The 22,106-nt window shown below is 35.9% G+C and overlaps 1 protein-coding gene across 3 annotated transcripts in view; it reads left to right on the forward strand.

Annotated features, from left to right (window-relative positions):
- ZDHHC15 (zinc finger DHHC-type palmitoyltransferase 15) overlaps positions 1-21,741 on the forward strand; it is a 102,032-nt gene extending 80,291 nt beyond the window's left edge. For 2 of the 3 annotated variants that reach the window (XM_070365947.1, XM_070365946.1), the window contains exon 11: positions 19,188-21,741. In XM_070365947.1, the coding sequence (XP_070222048.1) occupies positions 19,188-19,240 (53 nt within the window). In that variant the 3' untranslated portion in view covers positions 19,241-21,741. Of the gene's footprint in view, positions 1-300; positions 380-19,187 lie in introns of all 3 variants that reach the window. The other variant, XM_070365945.1, reaches the window with a different exon arrangement.
- Positions 21,742-22,106: the final 365 nt, after the last annotated feature.

The raw sequence follows: 22,106 nt of genomic DNA on the forward strand, positions 1-22,106 counted from the left end.
AAGCCAAATGATGTTAAGCTGTCATCACAGCTAGTTAAGTCAAATACTGGCCACTATTATAGATCAGATAATGCTGACAAATAAAATAATCTTAGTGCATAGTACAGCAGGCTGACTACTCTTTAAATGTGAATGCTTGGACTGGTTGCAAGCGCTTCAGTAGATAACACACCAGTCTTTAGATATTTGTAGATGTCTGCTGCCTCCAGGGATTGCCTGAGAAGGAAGTATGCCAATGAATGAATACCCAGCCATACAAGAGAAAGGACATTTGTTTACCTTCACTTTTCAACCTTACAGATTATCCAGAAGGATCATCATCTCTTGCCGTGGAAACAGAAACATAGCAGCTTTTACATCTCCTGCATCTCTCAAACAGGTCAGTGTTCTGAGAAAAGCACATAGAGAAATAACTGGACTGCTAAGAAGCAGTCTGGGGAGCTGAACTAGAAAAGGAGTAAATTCTCACCAGGCAAACAAGATGTTAAATTATTCTATCTTTTATTATTAACATAAGCAGAAGTTCTATACATAAGTTCCCTGTGTAGTGTACTGAAAAAGATGCCCTTACTCCCTGCAAACTCACACTATTAACTTTGCCTAAAAGACCCCAGGGTATTCAGAAACAGTCAAACATCTCGTTTAGGTTTTTGCCTTCTTGTCCTGCTGCATTTCAGGTCTCTGAAATGAAAAAGATTACACATAGGTGTGTTTTTTTTGCCTGACTCCATTATGTCAGTTAAAAACCTACTCTTACCCATAAACAAGCAAAAAACACAATCCCTATGCTCCCACTCTCCCAAAATGCTATTAATTTGTTCATCAGTGGTAGGCAGCCTTACACATGGGATTCTCTTTGACCTAATGAAAAGCTAAACAGCCTTCCCTTTGCAACATTCACAGGTAAGTAAACTCAATGTAATTTAGTATCAAAGGAAAATTTTTAGTAAAAAAAAATACCGTGGAGCTTGAAACTGATCTGATAAGCCTCCAGTTCTATTCCCATGAAAAATCTGGCAATTATTCAGAGGCCGTCAATCTGTTGGCTCTCAGGTCTTCACTTCTTTACCTTACAGAACCCTACTATGAACCAGTATAGACGCTATATAAGATTTTCTATATGCCAGTCACTTTACTGTGTACTTGACATATGTTATCTCACTTAATGCTCACATCAACTCTTCGAGGTGAATGTTACTATCCCCATTTTAATGAGAAACCTGAAGTCCAAAGAAGTTAAACCACCTATCTAGCTACTATGTAAATAACCTAACACTGCAACTGAGGTCTGTCTGACTTCAGATTATGCCCTTTCTACTATAGTACTACATTTAAAAACCTGATTTGCTATATTTACTGTGCACCTTCACTTATAATTAAAGGTTTAAAAGAGGAAAGAATTAAATCTGTCTTCTTATCCAAAGTCCTAATGAAATGTTTGACACTTTTGTGGTACTCGTACTTAGATTTAAGTTATCCATGGTGTTTATCTTCCTAATTTTCTTATTTTAGCATTTTACTATGGGTATTCTTTGACATATTAGTAGATGTTAACAGGGAAAAGTTATTTGGTGAAATAAATTTAGGAAACCCTTCATCCATATTATAGAGTTATCTTTACCATAGGAACTATGCAAATAAGTTTTGTCACTCTCCAAGAGGGGATTGTAGTAGCCCCCTGAAGTTGCATGACTGAAGTTATTTTCTTATATGCAGATCATGGAACTTTGTCTTTAGTGCAGTACTTGTCAAGACTGATAATATGCTAAGCAGTTTTGTGAATCCCCAAAAGTGGAATAAGTTTTTTCAAAATTTATATGACCATGCCCTTTTTTCATAATATCTTGGGTAAATATGAAGCCATAAAATACATTTTTATATGATTCTGTAGGTAAGCAAAATTGCCTTTAAGCAATGCTTTTCCCATTGTACCCTGTTCAAATAAATTAACTAATCAATTTTGTGGGAACAACATAGTCATGTTCTAATAATAGAAAAGTGGGAACATGAGAAGGCAGAATGGTACAATCATTTCAAAGTTTATCAACATATTAAGAATTATACATAATCACTACAGTGATGTTTGTGAAAGCTCCAAATGGAAAACAACTTGAATGTCTATCAATAGGAGAATGGTTGAATAAGTTATGTATTTCTAAATTATTAGATATTTTATACATGTTTTTCTTTTTTTCTTTTGAAAAGTTTAAAAATTAAAATATAAAGGATAAAGTGAATACCTCTCTATTTACAACTTATGATTAACAAAGGCTAGCATATTTTTTCATTTTTTCTCAAATTTTTATGTATAAAAAAAATTATTGCCATAATTTTTTACACACAAAAACACTGATTCTCAATGATATTTTCTTTGAAATGAAAAGTCAAATTTGTAGAAACATTTGCAAAATATGTAACACAAAAATTTTTTTGTAACACACAATTTAGCATCCTCAATTTACAAAGATCTTACAAATCGGTAAAAGAAGGAACAACACAACAGTTGGAAATTCTACAAAGGTTGGGAATAATCAACAAAATAAAAGTTAAAAACATGAAAATTACTCAGCTTCAGTAGAAAGAAATGCAAATTAAAATAACCCTAGATATTAATTTTTGTCTACTAAAGAAGCCAATTTTTATAATGTTGGCAAGAACAGGTGCTGATGATGTAAGGTTAAATTCACAGATAATTTTTTGAGGGCAAAATATATAACATATATAAAAACCTTAAATATTTCATGTAATTTTATCTGATAACTACATTTTAGAAATGTATTTTAATTTTAATGAAGTCATCAGAGATCTGCATGACTATTCATCATCAATTTATTATAATACCAGAAAATTGAAAACAAAATTAAATATCTAACAATATAGGAATGGTGAAATAAATTACCAAATCATTATGGTGAACTATTATGTACTGTTAAAAGTAATTATTTTGAAGAATAATTCATAAGATTATGTGGAAAAGCTGTATGAGTGCAGTTTAATTCTGAAAAGTTTACTGAGATATAGTTCACATACCATGTAATTTGACCACAACAGTGTACAATTCAGTGGTTTTTTGGATATTCACAGTCATATAACCATTACCACAATCAATTTTAGAACATTTTCATTGCCTACAAAAGAAACCCCATACTCATTACTAGTTACTCCCCATGCCTCCACTCCCACCTATAGGAAACCACTAATCTACTTTCTATCTCTATAGATTTGCCTACTCTGGACATTCCATATAATCCATGATTCCATGGAATCATACAATATGTGATCTTTTGGAAGAAAACATGTGTAAATCAAATATTTGATAGGAGATTTGTATGTAGAATACATCAATATAAAGAGCTCTTACAATTCTATGGTAAAAAGATGATACATATTTTAATGAGCAAGGGATTTGAATAGATATTTCTCCACATACAAGTGACCAATAAGCACATGAAAAGATGCTTAACATCATTACCTATTAAGGAATGCAAGTCAAAACAACAAGATACCATTTAATAACCACTAGAATGGCTATTGTCATTGTTGTTCAGTCACTAAGTCATATCTGACTCTTTTGCAACTCCATGGACCATGCCCCACCAGGTTCCTTCATCCATGGGATTTCCTGGTGGCTCAGTGGTAAAAAATCCACTTGCCAATGCAGGAGATACAGGTTCAATTTCTGGGTCAGGAAGCCCCCTGGAGAAGGAAGTGGCAACCTAGTCCAGTATTCTTGCCTGGGAAATCCCATGGACAGAGAAGCCTGGTGGGCCACAGTCCATGGGGTTGCTAAAGATTTAGTGACTAAACAACAACAGATGATGGCTATAATCCAGAAGACAGATAATAACAAGTGTTGGTGGGGATTCGGAGAAATTAGAACCTTCATACACTTCTGGTGGCAGTACAGAATGGAGCAGTCACTTTGGAAAACAGCTTGGAAGCCCTTTAGTATGTTAAACATAAAATTACCATTATTGTCATTCAGTTGCCAAGTCCTGTCCAACTCTTTGTGACCCCATGGACCACAGCATGCCAGGCCTCTCTGTCCCTCACCATCTCCCAGAGTTTGCCCAAGTTCATGTCCATTGTTCATGTCTAAAATTACCATACGCCCCAGCAATTCCACTTCTTTGTATATAACCAAGAAAAATGAAAATCATATGCCCAAAAACTCCTGCATGAATGCTCACAGCAGCACTATTCATAATACCCAAAAAACGGAAACACTAATATCCATCTACTGATGAATAGATAAACAAAATGCAGTATATCTGTACAATGGAATGCCATTTGGCAACCAAAGAAATGCATGCTACAACATGGGATGGACCTTGAAAACATTATAGAATAGTATTTTTAATTTTAATATAAAAGTTTTAAGTATTAAAATATATCTATGTATGTAGGGAAACACTGAAAGGAATTATATCAAAATATAAGTAAAAACAAACTTTTTACATGGATTACTTCCTTCTCTGTCAAGCCTTAACACTTCAACCTCTCTCTCGGCAATATTCTTTTCTCCCTAACTTCATTGCTTTAGCCAGCAAAAATCCAAACTCCAGATCAAATCCAGCCATCTGCCTTCTCCATTTCTATACTCAGGCTGCTGAGAACTACTACAAAAATAATACAACTGGTTATAAATACTCACTGCAACTGATTAGAAATAACACAGCTGAGACTACACATTTGTGACCTTCAACTTAAACTGATCTGATAAGTTTTCACTGTTTACCAGTAGTTCTTTCCTTTGTTAACCACAACTTCATATAGTCTCTCTTATCACTGTCATTCCATATCATAGGAAAGTCCTAACATATGCTGCTGCTGCTGCTGCTGCTAAGTCGCTTCTGTCATGTCCGACTCTGTGCGACCCCATAGATGGCAGCCCACTAGGCTCCTCTGTCCCTGGGATTCTCCAGGCAAGAATACTGGAGTAGGTTGACATTTCCTTCTCCAATGCATGAAAGTGAAAAGTAAAAGTGAAGTCGCTCAGTCGTGCCCGACTCTTAGCGACCCCATGGACTGCAGCCTACAAGGCTCTTCCATCCATGGGATTTTCCAGGCAAGAATACTGGAGTGGGTTGCCATTGCCTTCTCCACCTAACACATGAAATAGGGCTAAGAAAGGAAATAAAAGTCACTATAATTGGAAAAGAAGTAAAATTATCTCTCTTTGCAGATGTCATGATTGTCTACATTAAGAATCTACAAAAACTCCTAGAACTAATGAGTAAGTTATCAAGTTCACAGCACACAAGATCAATGGACAAACATCTATTTATATTCCTATATACTAGCATTGCACAATTGGGAAACCAAAATCAAAAATACAATACCATTCACAATAACTTCAAAAAAAGTAAATAACTAGATATATATTTAACAAATCACACATAATATCTATATGCTGAAACTTATAAAACATTGATGAAAAAGGCATGGAAGACCTAAATAAACAGAGATATATACTATGCTTATGGGTCAGAAGATTCCGTATAATTAAGATGTCAATACTCCCAAAATTTATAGACATTTAATATAATCCTAATTCAGATTTTAATTTTAGTTAAAGTTTTTTGTATAGATAGACAAGCTGACACTAAAATTTATATGTAAACGTAAGGAAACTAGAATAGTCAAAACAATTCTGAAAAAAAATACAAAATTGAAGGACTCAAACTTCCAATTTTAAGACATACTATAATGCTATAGTAGTCAAGACAGTGTGATATTAACCAAAGGAACAGACCTATGAACCAATGGAACAGAATAAAAAATAAACTACATAGACACATAAAGATGTTCAGCTGATTTTTACACAAAGATACAAGGGTAATTCAGTGGAGAACATACAGTCTTCAACAAACAGTGATAGAATAATTGGACATACCTACACCTACAGCTCACAACATGTACAAAATTTAATTCAAAATGATCATACACCTAAATGCAAAACTGTAAAAATCTCAGAAGAAAATTTAGGAGAAAATCTTTATTACTTTGAGTTAAGCAAATAGTTCTTAGATATGACGTCAAAAGTACTATACATGAAAGAAAAAAATTACAAGTTGAGATATGATATCAAAAGTACTATACATGAAAGAAAAAAATTACAAGTTGGACTTCAACAAAATTAAAAATGTATTCTCTGAGAAAATCATTGTTAAGAAAATAAAGACAGGCCACTGACTGAGGGAAAATATTTGCAAAACACATGTCTGATAAAGGACTTGTATCTAGATTATGTTAAATGCTCTAAAATCTCAAAAGTAAGAAAGCAAACACAATAAAATAATGAGCAAAAGGTTTGAATGGATATTTCACCAAAAGTGGAAATAAGCATAAGAAAAAATGCTTAATGGGGTGGCCAAAATGACAGAGTAGGAACACCCTGATCTCATCTCCTCTGATGGACACAGGAAAATTACAACTACTACAATTCTCTGAGAATGACCTGAAGACTAGCAGAAAATTTTCCCACAACTAAAGACATAAAGAAGGAACCACAATAAGACAGGTGGGAGGGGCAGAGGCAGTACAGCCAGGACCTACACCTTCAGGTGAGTGACCCACAAATGGGAGAAATATAACAATCATAGAAATTCTCCCCAAGGAGCAAGGGATCTGATTCCCAAATCAGTCTCCCCAGCCTGGGGATCCCACACTGGCAAGATGAGCTCACAGAACATCTAATATTGAAAACTACCAGGACTTAGGGTGAAAGAGCTGGAAAGCTATAGGAAACAGACTTTGCTCTTAAAAGGCACACAAAAAGTCCCACATACCCAATGTCCCAGGATAGAAGCAGTAGTTTGAAAGGAGCCTGGGTCAGACCCACTTGTTGATCTTGGAGAGACTCCTAGAGAGACAGAGGGCAACTGCTACTTACCCTGGGGAATGGAGACAGTGGTGGCAGCCATTTAGAGTACCTCATTCTGATAAAACCAGCACTGGGAAGCATCATTTTGGAATCCTCCTACCAGCCTGTTTGTACTGGGGACTCAGCCTCACCCAATAACAGGTTGGCACCAGCACCAAGTCCCCTCAAGCCACGCAAACAATCACAGGGATTTCTAACTCCACCTACCAGTAGGCTGGCAGCAACTCCAACCCTCCCTGGGCCACAGAGCCAACTGTGTGGGAAGCCTATCCCACATTTCAGTAGGCCCACAGCCACTGCAAAAGGCATGGCCTCATAGCTAACTATACTGGGATCAAGACCTACCCACGCACACACCCACAGTATTTAGCCCTACCACAAGAGAAGGGCACATGCAGCCCACATAGGAGGCACCCCTAGAACATATAGCACTGGTGATCTGAGGGAAGCACGCTGCTGGGCTCCATAGGACGTCTCCTATATAAGGTCACTTCAAGATTAAGAAACATAACCAACCTACCAAATACATAGAAATAAAAATAGCAAATTAGGCAAAATGAACTGACAGAAGGATTTGTTCCAAACAAAGGAACAAGATGAAACCCCAGAAGAAGAGCTAAATGAAATGAAGATAAGCAAACTACCTGATAAAGAGTTCAAAGTAATCATCATAAAGATGTTCAACAAACTCGTGAGATGAATGGGTTAACACAGTGAAAATTTCAACAAAGGGTTAGAAAATACAAAGAAGAAACAAATACATTTGAAGAATATAATAACTTAAATAAAAAAACACTAGAAGGAGTCAACAATATATTAGATGACACAGCAGAATGGATCAGCAATCTGGATGACACATAGTAGAAATCACACAAGCTGAAGAGGAAAAAGAAAAAAGAGCTTTAAAAAAGGGGGAGAATTGTTTAAGAGACCTCTGAGACAACATCAGCATACTACATTTTCATTATATGGGTCACAGAAAGAAGAGATAAAGGGTTAGAGAACTTATTTGAAGAAATAATACTTGAAAACTTCCCTAACCTGGGAAAGGAAACAGACAACCAGATCCAGAAAGCACAGAGCATCCCAAATGAGATGAATGCAAAAAGGTACACACCAAGACACATTATATTTAAAGGGAAAAATTAAAACAAGAATCTTAAAAGCAGCAAGGGAAAGCAATGTGCTATATACAAGGGAACTCACATAAAGCGATCTGACTTTTCAGAAGATACTCTGCAGGCCAAAAGGGATTGGCACAATATATTCAAAATGATGAAAGGAAAAAAGTTACAACCAATACTGCTCTACCGTCCAGAGTTCTCATTCAGATTTAAACAAGTGATAAATAATTTTTCAGACAAGCAGAAGTAGAAAGAGTTCAGCACCACTAAACCAGGTTAAGAAGAAATGTTAAAGGCACTCCTCTAAGCAAAAAAAGGAGTGAGGGGACACACACATGCCTATAACCGATTCGTGTTGATGTATGGCAAAAACGATCACAATATTCTGCAATATGTAAGGCAAATGCTAACAAGTATGAAAGGGGAAATTAACAGTAACACAATAGTGGGAGACTTTAATACCCCCACTCACACCTATGGATAGATCAACTAAACAGAAAATTAGCAAGGAAACACAAACTTTAAATGATACAATGGACCAGTTAGACCTAATTGATATCTATAAGACTTTCACCCAAAAAAAATGTATTTCACCTTTTTCTCAAGAGCACATGGAAGCTTCTCCAGGATAGATCACATCCTGGGCCTTAAGTCTCGCCTTGGTAAATTAAAAAAAAATAAAAATGGAATCATTCCAAGCATCTTTTCTGATCACAATGTGGTAAGATTAGATGTCAACTACAGGGAGAAAAAAAATCTATTAAACATATGGAGGCTAAACAACACTCTTCTGAATAACCAACAATCCACAGAAGAAATCAAAAAAGAAATCAAAATATACATAGAAACAAATGAAAACACAATAACCCAAAACCTGTGGGATTCAGTAAAAGCAGTGCTAAGGGGAAGGTTCATAGCAATACAGACTTACCTCAAGAAACAAGAGAAAATCAAATAAATAACCTAACTCTGCACCTAAAGCAACTAGAAAAAGAAGAAATGAAGTACCCCAGGGTTAGTAGAAGGAAAAAAATCATAAAAATTAGGGCAGAAATAAATGCAAAAGAAACAAAGGAGACCATAGCAAAAATCAACAAACCTAGAGGCTGGTTCTTTGAGAAGATAAATAAAATAGACAAACCATTAGCCAGACTCACAAGAAAACAAGGGAGAAGAATCAAATCCACAAAATTAGAAATGAAAATGGAGAAATCACAACAGACAACACAGAAATACAAAGGATCATAAGAGACTACTATCAGCAACTATATGCCAATAAAATGGACAACTTGGAAGAAATAGACAAATTCCTGGAAAAGTATAACTTTCCAAAACTGAACCAGGAAGAAATAGAAAATCTTAACAGACCCATCACAAGCACAGAAATCGAAACTGTAATCAGAAATCTTCCAACAACAACAACAAAAAAACCCAGGACCAGAAGGCTTCACAGCTGAATTTTACCAAAAATTTAGAGAAGAGCTAACACCTATCCTATTCAAACTCTTCCAGAAAATAGCAGAGGAAGGTAAACTTCCAAACTCATTCTATGAGGCCACCATCGCCATAATACCAAAACCAGACAAAGATGCCACAAAAAAAGAAAACCACAGGCCAATATCACTGATGAACATAGATGCAAAAATCCTTAACAAAATTCTAGCAAACAGAATCCAACCACATATTAAAAAGATCATACATCATGACCAAGAGGGCTTTATCCCAGGGATGCAAGAATTCTTCAATATTCACAAATCAATCAATGTGATATGCCACATTAACAAATTGAAAGATAAAAACCATATGATTATCTCAATGCTGCTGCTGCTGCTGCTAAGTCGCTTCAGTCGTTTCCAACTCATGTGCGACCCCATAGACGGCAGCCCACACAGGCTCCTCTGCCCCTGGGATTCTCCAGGCAAGAACACTGGAGTGGATTGCCATTTCCTTCTCCAATGCATGCATGCATGCTAAATTGCTTCAGTTGTGTCCAACTCTGTGTGACCTTATGGACAGCAGTCCACCAGGCTCCTCTGTCCACGGGACTTGCCAGGAAAGAATAGGGGAGTTGGTTGTCATTTCCTTCTCCAGATTATCTCAACAGATGCAGAGAAAGCCTTTGACAAAATTCAACATCCACTTATGATAAAACCCCTCCAGAATGCAGGAATAGAAGGAACATACCTCAACATAATAAAAGCCATATATGATAAACCCACAGCAAACACTATCCTCAGTGGTGAAAAAAATGAAAGCATTTCCCCTAAAGTCAGGAACAAGACAAAGGTGCCCACTCTCACCACTACTATTCAACATAGTTTTGGACGATTTAGCCACAGCAATCAGAGAAGAAAAATAAATAAAAGGAATCCAGGTTGGAAAAGAAGAAGTAAAACTCTCACTGTTTGCAGATGACATGATCCTCTACATAGAAAACCCTAAAGATTCCACCAGAAAATTAACTAGAACTAATCAGTGAATATAGTAAAGTTGCAGGATATGAAATCAACACACAGAAATCCCTTGCATTCCTATACACTAGCAATGAGAGGACAGAAAGTGAAATTAAGGAAACAATTCCATTCACCATTGCAACAAAAAGAATAAAATACTTAGGAATAAATTGACCTAAAGAAACAAAAGACCTATATATGGAAAACTATAAAACACTGATGAAAGAAATCAAGGATGACAGAAATAGATGGAGAAATATACCATGTTCATGGATAGGAAGAATCAATATAATGAAAATGAGTATACTACCCAAAGCCATCTATAGATTCAATGCAATCCCTATCAAGCTACCAACGGTATTTTTCACAGAACTAGAGCAAATAATTTCACAATCTGTATGGAAATACAAAAAACCTTGAATAGCCAAAGCGATCTTGAGAAAGAAGAATGGAACTGGAGGAATCAACCTGCCTGAATTCAGACTATACTACTAAGCTACAGTCATCAAGATAGTATGGTACTGGCACACAGACAGAAATATAGATCAGTGGAACAAAATAGAAAGCCCAGAGATAAATCCAAGCACCTATGGACACCTTAACTTTGACAAAGGGGGCAAGAATATACAATGGAGAAAAGACAAACTCTTTAAACAAGTGGTGCTGGGAAAACTGGTCAACCACTGGTAAAAGAATGAAACTAGAATACTTTCTAAAACCGTACATAAAAATAAACTCAAAATGGATTAACGATCTAAACATAAGACCAGAAACTACATAAAACTCCTAGAGGAAAACATAGGCAAAACACTCTCCGACCAATATCACAGCAGGATCCTCTATGACCCACCTCTCAGATTATTGGAAATAAAAGCAAAAATAAACAAATGGGATCTAATTAAACTTAAAAGCTTCTTCACAACAAAGGAAACTATAAGCACGGTGAAAAGACAGCCTTCAGAATGGGAGAAAATAATAGCAAATGAAGCAACTGACAAAGAATTAATCTCAAAAATATACAAGCAACTCCTATAGCTCAATTCCAGAAAAATAAACAACCCAATCAAAATATGGGCCAAAGAACTAAACAGACATTTCTCCAAAGAAGACATACAGATGGCTAACAAACAACTGAAAAAATGCTCAACATCACTCATTATCAGAGAAATGCAAATCAAAACCACAATGAGGTACCATCTCATGCCTGTCAGAATGGTTGCTATCAAAAAGTCTGCAAACAATAAATGCTGGAGAGGGTATGGAACAAAGGGAACCCTCTTACACTGTTGGTGGGAATGCAAACTAGTACAGCCACTATGGAGAACAGTGTGGAGATTCCTTAAAAAACTGGAAATAGAACTGGCATATGACCCAGGAATCCTACTGCTGGGCATACACACTGAGGAAACCAGAACTGAAAGAGACACATGTACCCCAGTGTTCATCACAGCACTGTTTACAATAGTCAGGACATGGAAGCAACCTAGATGTCTATCGGCAGATGAATGAATAAGAAAGCTGTGGTACATATACACAATGGAATATTACTCAGCCATTAAAAAGAATGCCTTTGAATCAGTTCTAATAAGGTGGATGAAACTGGAGCCTATTATACAGAATGAAGTAAGCCAGAAAGAAAAACAGCAATACAGTATACTAACGCATATATATGGAATTTAGAAAGATGGTAATGATGACCCTATATGTGAGACAGCAAGAGACACAGATGTAAAGAACAGACTTTTGGAGTCTGTGAGAGAAGGTGAGGGTGGGATAATTTGAGAGAATAGCACTGAAACGTGTATATTATCATATGTGAAACAGACCATCAGCCCAGTTTCGATGCATGATACAGGGTGTTCAGGGCTGGTGCACTGGGATGACCCTGAGGGATGGGATGGGGAGGAAGGTGGGAGGGGGGTACAAGATGGGGAACACATGTACACCAATGGCTGATTCATGTCAATGTATGGCAAAACCAATATAATATTTTAAAGTAATTAGCCTCCAATTAAAATAAATAAACTTTTAAGAAACTATCATAATATTGTAAGGTAATTATCCTCCAATTATATAAATAAATAGATTTTTTAAGGCCACAACTAGAAATATGAAAGAAAAATATCTTGTTGGTAAAGGCAAAGGTGCAGTAAAGATAGCAGAATAACCAGTTGTAAAGCTAGTAGGAAGGTTAAAAGACAAAAGTAATAAAATCATCCATATCCACAAAATGTAGTTGTGGAATACACAAAACAAAAAAGATGTAAAATATGATGCCATAAACATTAACAATGGGGTAGGGAGGAATAAAAATATATGATGGTTATAATGTATTTTAACTTAAAAGGTTGTCAACTTAATCATATATATATATATATACAGAGAGAGAGAGAGAGAGGAGACAGAGAGAGAGTGTGTTATCTATGAACCTCATGGTAATTACAAACCAAAACCATATAACAGATACATACACAAAAAAGAGAAACATTAAAGATAGCTGTTAAATCATAGGGAATACAACAAAAGAAGAAGGGAACAACAAGAACAACAAAAGAACTACAAAACAACCCCCAAAACAGTTAACAAAATGGCATTATGTATGTACCTATCAATAGTGACTTTAAATGTAGATGGATTAAATGCTATACTCTAAAGACATACAGTGGCTGAATGGATTAAAAAAAAAAAAAAAAAAACAAGACCCATATATATGCTGCCTAAAGGAGATTCAACTTCAGACTGAAATTAAGGAGATGAAAAAATGTATTCCATGCATATAGAAACTTAAAGCTGGGGTAGCAGTACTTACATCAGACAAAACAGACTTTTAAAACAACGTGTGTAACAAGAGACAAAGGAGGACATCACATAATGATAAATGGATCGATCCAACAATGAGATATACCAATCATAAATATATATGTACTCAACATAGTAGCATCTAAATACATAAAGCAAATATTAACAAACATAAAGGAGCAGTAACACAAAAATTTTAGGGAAGTTTACCACCCCACTTACACCAACAGGTAGACCATCCACACACAAAATCAATAAAGAAACACTGGCCATAAATATGAATATTTTAATAATATTGTAATAACTTTGTAGGGCAATAGATGGTTACTAGACTTATCATACTGATAGTTTCATAATATATGCAAATATCAAATCACCAGGTAGTACATTGAAGCTAACATAATATTGTACATCAATAATATTTTAATTAAATTAAAATTGACTGTGAATATTCTAAGAAATTAATGCCAAAAGTCTTTCTTAAAATATAAATAGTCATTCACATTTGAAAATTGGTAATATGGCAATGGAGTTACTTTTAAAAGACAGCTATTCATTAGAGGCAGGGGGCAGAAAAATTGCTCAGTATCACTAGCCATTAGGAAAATTCAAATTAAAACCACAAGGAGATTCCTTTATACCCATACTCGAATGGGCTTTTTTTTTTTTTAATGTAGTGATAATTCCAAGTGCTGTCAAAGATGCAGAAGAATTGGAATTATCCTACTAGTGGGAATGCAAAACAGCACAGGCACTCTGCAAAATAGTTTGTCAGGTCTTTATAAAATTTCTTACAATGTTAAACACACACATACCATATGACCCTGTAATGCTACTCCTGAATATTTCCCCTAGAAAATGAAAACCTGTGTTCACCCAATAATGTATATATGGATGGTTATAGCAGCTTTATTGATACCAAACCAAACCCATAAAACAACACAAATGTCCTTCAATGGATAAAAGAGTAAACAAAGTATACTTCTCAGAAATCAAATGTAATGAACAATTGATACTTACAGCAACACAGTGAACAATGCAAAGAAATAGAAGAAAACAATACAATGGGAAAGACTAGAAAACTCTTCAAGAAAATTTAAGATATCAAGGGAATATTTTATGCAAGGATGGTCATAATAAAGGACAGAAACAGTAAGGACCTAACAGAAGCAAAGAGATTAAGAAGAGATGGCAAGAATACACAGAAGAACTACACCAAAAAAGGTCTTAATGATACCGATGACCACGATGGTATGATCACTCACCTACAGCCAGACATCCCAGAGTGTGAAGTCAAGTGGACCTAAGGAAGCACTCCTATGAACAAAGCTAGTGGAGGTGATGGAATTCCAACTGAGCTATTTCAAATCCTATAAGATGATGCTGTTACAGTGCTGCACTCAATATGCAAGCAAATTTGGAAAACTCAGCAGTGGCCACAAAATTGGAAAAGGTCAGTTTTCATTCTAATCCCAAAGAGCAATGCCAAAGAATGTTCAAACTACTGCACAATTTCATTTCACATGCTTGCAAGGTAATGCTCAAAATCCTTCAAGCTAAGCTTCAGCAGAACATGAACTGAGAACTTCCAGATATGTATAAGCTGGGCTTAGAAAAGTCAAAGGAACCACAGATCAAATTGCCAACATCTGTTGGATCATAGAGAAGCAAGAGAGTTACAGAAAAATATCTACTTCTGCTTCATTAACTATGCTAATACGTTTGACTGTGTGGATCACAACAAACTGTGGAAAATTCTTAAAGAGATGGGAATACCAGACCACCTTACCTGTTTCCTGAGAAACCTGTATGCAGGTCGAGAAGCAATAGTTAGAACCGGACATAGAACAATGGACTGGTTCAAAATTGGGAAAAGAGTACGACAAGGCTGTATATTGTTACCTTGCTTGTTTAACATATGCAGAATGTATCATCCAAATACCAGGCTGGATGAATCACAATCTGGAATTAAGATTGCTGGGAGAAATAACAACCTCAGATATGCAGATGATACCACTCTAATGGCAGAAAGTGAAGAGGAACTAAAGAGCCTCTTGATGAGGATGAAAGAGGAGAGTGAAAAGGCTGGCTTAAAACTCAACATTCAAAAAACTAAGATCATGGTGTCTGGTCCCATCATTTAATGGCAAATAGATGGGGGAAAAGTGGAAACAGTGACAGATTTTATTTTCTTGGGCTCCAGGATCACTACAGATGGTGACTGCAGCTCTTAAAATAAAAGATGCTTGCTCCTTGGAAGAAAAGCTATTACAAACTTGGACAGCATATTAAAAAGCAGAGACATCAATTTGCCAACAAAGGTCCTGATAGCCAAAGCTATGGTTTTCCCAGTAGTTACGTACAGATGAGAGAGTTGAACCATAAAGAAGGTTGAGCGCTGAAGAATTGATGCTTTTGAATTGTGGTGCTGGAGAAGACTCTTGAGAGTCCCTTGGACTGCAAGGAGATCCAACCAGTCCATCTTAAAGGAAATCAGTCCTGAATATTCATTGGAAGGACTGATGCTGAAGCTGAAACTTCATTACTTTGGCCACCTTATGTGAAGAGTTGACTCACTGGAAAGACCCTGATGCTGGGAAAGATTGATAGCAAAAGGAGAAGGTGGCAGAGGATGAGATGGTTAGATAGCATCACTGAATCAATGGACATGAATATGGGCAAACTCCAGGAGATAATGAAGGACAGGGAAGCCTGGTATGCTGCAGTCCATGGATTTGCAGAGGGTCGGACAGGACTTAGCAACTGAACAACAACAACAGAAATAATGCTGTTACTCTTTAGTTGCTAAGTCGTGTCCAACTCTTTGTGACCCAATGGATTGTTGCCCGCCAGGCCCCTCTGTTCATGGGATTTTCCAAGCAAGAATACTGGAGTGGGTTGCCATTTCCTTCTCCAGGAGATCTTCCCGACCTAGGGACCAAACCTGTGTCTCCTGCTTGGCAGGCAGATTCTTTACCTATCGAACTCATGTCTCCTGCTTAGTAGGAGGATTCTTTACCTCTGAGCCACCATTTGTGAACCTAAAACTTCATTATTCTAAGTGAAAAAACCCAGTTCCTAGCACAAGGAATGTAGTCAATAATATTGCAGTATCCTTTGTATCATGTATAATCTATAAAGATTTCAAATTGCTATGTTGTATACCTGAAACTAAGAAGTCAACTATACTGCAATTTAAAAACAAAAATATTTCTGAAGTCTTTGTGCTGTATGATTCCATTTGTATGAAATTTTGGAAAAGGCAAAAATACATAGAGAGAAAATAGATTAGTGGTTGCCAGGTTTAGGGATCAGAGGAAGTTCTGCATTCTATCTGAGACTGTGTTTACAAGATTCTATGCATGTATAAAATTTCACAGAACTGTAAACCCACAAAAGTTAATTTGACTCTATTTAAATTTAAAAGTTAAAAACAATCCTTCTCTCATGCTTCTCTACAGCTTTCTACACCCTTCTTCCCCCCATCCCTACCATCAGACATCTGAAGATGGTGTCTTCCCAAACTTTGCTAGGTTATCTCCCGTGCATCACATAAATCTACTCATTCCTTAGGGAATCTGTCCATTTCTTAGCTAAAGGGCATATATATGATGATAACTACTGAATATGTATCTCCAGCCCAGAACTCTTTCCTGAGTTCCAGACATGAATAACCAAGTGCCTTTCAACTTCACCTACCCCAAAACTCATTTCCTGTTTTGTTCCTTCTTCATCTGCCATTCACATCTAATTATCCACTGAAGTATATTAATTTTACTTCTTAAAGTAAAGCTCTGGAAGCTTTACTTTACTCTGGAAGCTATGTACTTTTTCTAGTTAGATTACCATGACTCCAGAGCATGTGTTTGTAACCTGTATTACTGCAATAGCTTTTTAACTGATTTTCCTGCTTCCAGTTTTGCCCCTTCCAGTCCATTCTCCACATTGCAACTAGAATGATGAAAAATTTAAGTCTGTATAATGGCTGTTTTATTGGCTTCAACAGAGTCTGAATTCCTTAACATGGTTTACAAGCCCTTTTATGATCCGGCCCCTGCTCATCTCTCCAGATTCTCAACTCTGAAGCTTCCTCTCCACTAGTTTTATCCCCATACTCTGCACTTGAACCACATCTCAACTTCCTTCAGCCCCTCAAACATCCCCCTACTGCCTCTCACGATTGGGATGCTTCTTCAGCAACCTCCATCTCCTCCATTCCAGTCTACCTCAGCTGGATATATAGTACTTATTCTCTAGATTTCAGCTTCCACATCATTTACATGGGTTTATCATTGACTTATGTCCCTTTTGGGAGAATTCTGTGGACAGAGGAGCCTGACAGGCTACAGTCCGTGGGGTCACAAAGAGTTGGACGTGACTGAGCAACTAAAGAGAGAGAGAGAATGACTTTATGAGAGCCCTTTTATCCCATTCTATAATAGCCTACTTACTTGTTGTCTCTAAAACTAAATTATAAGTTCCTTGAGGGCAGTCACTATGTCTTGTGCACATTTTAGTGCCAGCCTCTAGCATAATGCCTGGAACATGGTAAGTATTCAATAAACATATGTCAAATAAATGAAGGAGAAGGAGAGGGTGTAGAAGACAGTTTCTGAAATTACAGGTCATTTTTTCTTTATGCCTTTCTACATTTTCCAGTTATTCTATGATGAGCATAAATTGTTTTTATAATATGAACAATATATTAAGGGATTCCCTGGCATTTCAGTGGTTAGGAGTAGGTGCTTTCACTGCAGTTGGCCCAGGTTCAATCCTTAGTAGGGAAACTAAGATCCTGGAAGCCATATGGTACAGCAAAAAAAAAAAAAAAATATATATATACACACACACATATATATGTGTGTGAGAGAGAGAAAATAGTTTTGAAAGTATATTAAACATAACAGAAAGGAGAGAAAACTATTAAGAAAGTTTAAATCACATATAATCCCACCACCTAAAGATAACTATGTTGACATTTTGTTGTATGCCATCCAATATTTTCTATGAATATATTTTTTAAACATTGAGACCATGTTGTGTTCAGTTTTGAATTCTGCTTTTTTCACTAATGCTGCAAGTAATTTTCCATTATATTAAGGTACTTTTGTTTATTTAACCAATTCTCTGCCGTACAACCTTAAGATTTTATTCCAATTTTCACTATTATGAGTAAGGTTGCCAATAATATCTTTAAACATAAATCTTTTCCTTCATTTATAATCATTTTCTTTTTGTGTGTTGATTATACATTTTTATATTTTAAATTAATTTATTAATTTTAACTGGAGGCTAACTACTTTACAATATTGTGGTGGTATGATAGGATCCTAGAAGCAAAATTACTGGTGTGAACTTTTTAAAAGACTGTTAATATATGTGGCTAAATTGTTTTCCAGAGGGCTTATACTAATAATAGCTGCTTGAGTACCTACTATATGCCAGACGTTGTTTTTGGTAGATTTTGTTATGCTTGTTTTACAGATGAAGAAATTAATTTGTCCAGAATTATAGAGATAGTAAATGGCAAAGTTAGAATTCAAATTTCAGATTGTGCAATTTCAAAGCTTATGTTATTTCTTGAGAATTTCAAAAATAAATATTTTTACATTATCAAATTATGTATATGTACTAGAGAAAATGTGGGAAATATTAGAGAAAATGAACATAAATTACTCATGAATTCACCACTTTCAACAGCTTAGTGTATTTCATCTGTCTTTTGTTCCAGATAAAAATTCTGGGTTAAAATAACATTGTATATATAATTTTACACCCTGCTTTTTTCACTTAACATTTTTCAATGCTGACTCATACTCTTCAACAACATAATTTTAACAGTTGCATATTATTGTCAGTGAATGTTACCATGTGAATATTTACACTAGTTCAAGCTCACTTGTGCATTTTTTTTTTCATCCCCAGGACCCTCCATCTCCAATGAAGTTTACAGAGTTCAGTGTTGGAAACCATTCTGATCTTCAAAATAAGTCACCACGGCAGATTGAAACTTTTCAATTTGAAAGCATCCCATCAAATACTTGCTGTGCAGATAGATTTCAGAACTTATAAGTTATCTAATTTACTAGCTGAACTCATCAATCTGGTAGCAATTAATTCAAGCCAGTCTTCCTCTACTTCTTTCTTCATTTCCTCTCCTCCCCTCAGTGAAAGCCTAAAAGTACATATTTATCTTTCCAGAGGCTCTTTTTATTCCTCTTGTCAGGTAAAGGGGAACTCAAAAGACTCCCTTGGAGTCTTTAACTCCCCTAGAAAGACCGTTAATCATATCTATAGGTCTTTGTTTTGTTGAGGGGAATCAGACAAGTTTGCTGCTTGTGCACATGTGCATTTATAAGCATACATATGTGCAACATATTTACACAAAATTCTGCTGCTGTGTTGTGAAAATTGAGGTTTAAAAAAACTGAAGTTTTTTATTCAATCATATCTTTTTCCTAAATAGCAATCTAAATATTTGCTGAGCTGTGAACACCTTTTCCTATATCAGGTACCTAAAATTTAAGAGGGAGATTCAACACTGTGATCAAGGTCTGTGATTGGGAATTGAACAATGTAAAACCTGTTCTCTGTCATAGATGTGTGGTGTTCCTGAAAGCACCACAGCTAATAGAGACCAGATCAGATTTCCATTTTATTTAACATAACGATTAGAGTTTTCAAGACTTTTAATGCCAGAGTGTGGGAAAATTCTCCAATAACTTTTATTCTTTTCTCTGCTACCTAGCTTTATTTTAACCTTCACAAATTACTCTTACGATGAAAGAAAAACTATAAGCTCAAGTTATGGACCATTGGTTTTGTTAAGGGGTTTAAGGATGATTTTCTGGTTTAATTACAATACTGTTAACAAGGACAAAATTTCATATTTGAAATTAGCTTAAGGATTAGCACTAAAGATTTTCTTTCACAACAGGAATTAGTGTACAAATAGTGAAAAATCCAATAGTAATATATCAATTCTTTCTCTTTTTTTCTTTCCTTCTTTTTTTTGTTTAGTTTCAATAGTAGTGCAGCCATTAAGATAGTTTACAACCATTTCCCAGCTTATTTATAATAAGCCTTTCTTTTAGTTCTAGTTCCTGAATCAGTAAGTATGGACAGTAATACTGCTTCTCTATGATAATAATAATATCTAAGAGTATTGATGGTTTCCATTTCTCAGTCAGTGCCATAGTGCACAGCTGCTAACAATAGAAGTTCCAACTCTTACAGAGATCAGTGAGTTAGAGGCACCTTACTGATATCAAGTTGTTGAAATCCTAGAGGGGTTAGGTTTCCTAAAGTATTCTCTGAAACCTTTTTGAGTAAAAAAGAGTTGCCTGCCACAAACAATTCAGTGTTCAGGCTCCAGTGGAGCTGTGAATGTGCATAGTCCAGCTACTTAAAGCAATGAAAAACCCGTTCATTTGAATTCTCTAGGTAATTCTGGTCAAGAGAAGACTTTCAGCATAAATTAAATGGATTGTGGCCATCATTTCACCTGAGAGAATACTATACATGACTAAATCTATTAGTGCCAGGGGCTGTTTTTCAAACTCCAATGGCAAGAACCAGCCTAGAAGACTCTACACACTGGGTTTCATGATAAAATCATATATGTTCAGATGAGAAGATTTTTCCCCTTCCTCTTTCCCTTCAAAACACTCTCTTGTTTGGGTTTATCTTGAAAACGTATTGATCATCCACATGGCATTGTGTTTGACAAGCCTTGCCTTATATTCATATAGAAATGCACCTTTCCTAAAAGTAGGACTGTTGCTTACTCCAAAGCCAGTAGGCCTCAAAGCAATCTATCTAGTCCATCATCTTCTGCCAAGAGCTTAGGCAGAACAGCTGCTATCTATGATTCAAATCCAGGAAGGAATCAATAACTTATGTAATGAATAGAGTGTATCAGCACTCATAGAAATCAGGTCATAAAAGACAATGTCAGGGAACTACAAAAAAGCACTGGAGGGTAAAGCTCAGGAAAGCTGTAATGCAAAGATTATTGTTTAATGTCTTACAGACACACTGTCTTCAAAAGGCCAAATAAAGCAGGGTTTTACCTGGGGACTTAGGGAAATAAAGAAACCCTATTCCTATCTCTAAATCTTTATTCTATTAGTTTATAGACTCTGATACTGTCCTCATTATAGGTCATTGTGTATTGATTTCTGTACCTAAACAACGCCCCAGTTGGTTGATTATTTATAAAGAAAGCAAAGAGGTTTGTTTGATAATTAGCATACCCTGATCTGGCTCCTTTGCTTGCTTTTCCTTGGGGCCATTTCCAATAACTTCTGTGGGATCTCATCCTCCAGTCTTTAGTAGCCATCTTCCCCATTTGCAAAACAAAGATGCTCATTGTTAGGCATACAGGTGAAAGGTGCTATGTAATTCCCCAGTGCTCTTATATATCCTTCATTGCAGGGGTAGAATTAAAAGTTTAACCAGAACAGTATTTCTAAACAAATCAGTGTGCTCGATTCTTTCTTCCTTGCTCTCGTTGATGATTTGTTCTTGCAGAGCTTACTATTCATTCTAACAATGTCCTTGGAAAGAGGCAGAATAGAAATTATTTTCCCCATGGTACAAACCTGAAAAATTAAGGGCAAAAGAAATGAAGCACCCTCCAAAAGCACATAGCTGTCTGGGACAGAACTCACAGTTGCCGCGTCCAGTGCACTGTTAAAGTGACTTGGCTTCCCAGTACTGGAATAAACATGGAGTAGCTTAGAACATTGAGAGCAACTAAAGCAGGACCATTTCTGAAGAGTCTTTCAAAAATCTGAAAGTATGCAGTTTATACAATTCTTATTTTCTATATGATATAAATGT

This window comes from Bos mutus, chromosome X (genome assembly GCF_027580195.1).
Source record: "Bos mutus isolate GX-2022 chromosome X, NWIPB_WYAK_1.1, whole genome shotgun sequence".
NCBI lineage: Eukaryota > Metazoa > Chordata > Mammalia > Artiodactyla > Bovidae > Bos > Bos mutus.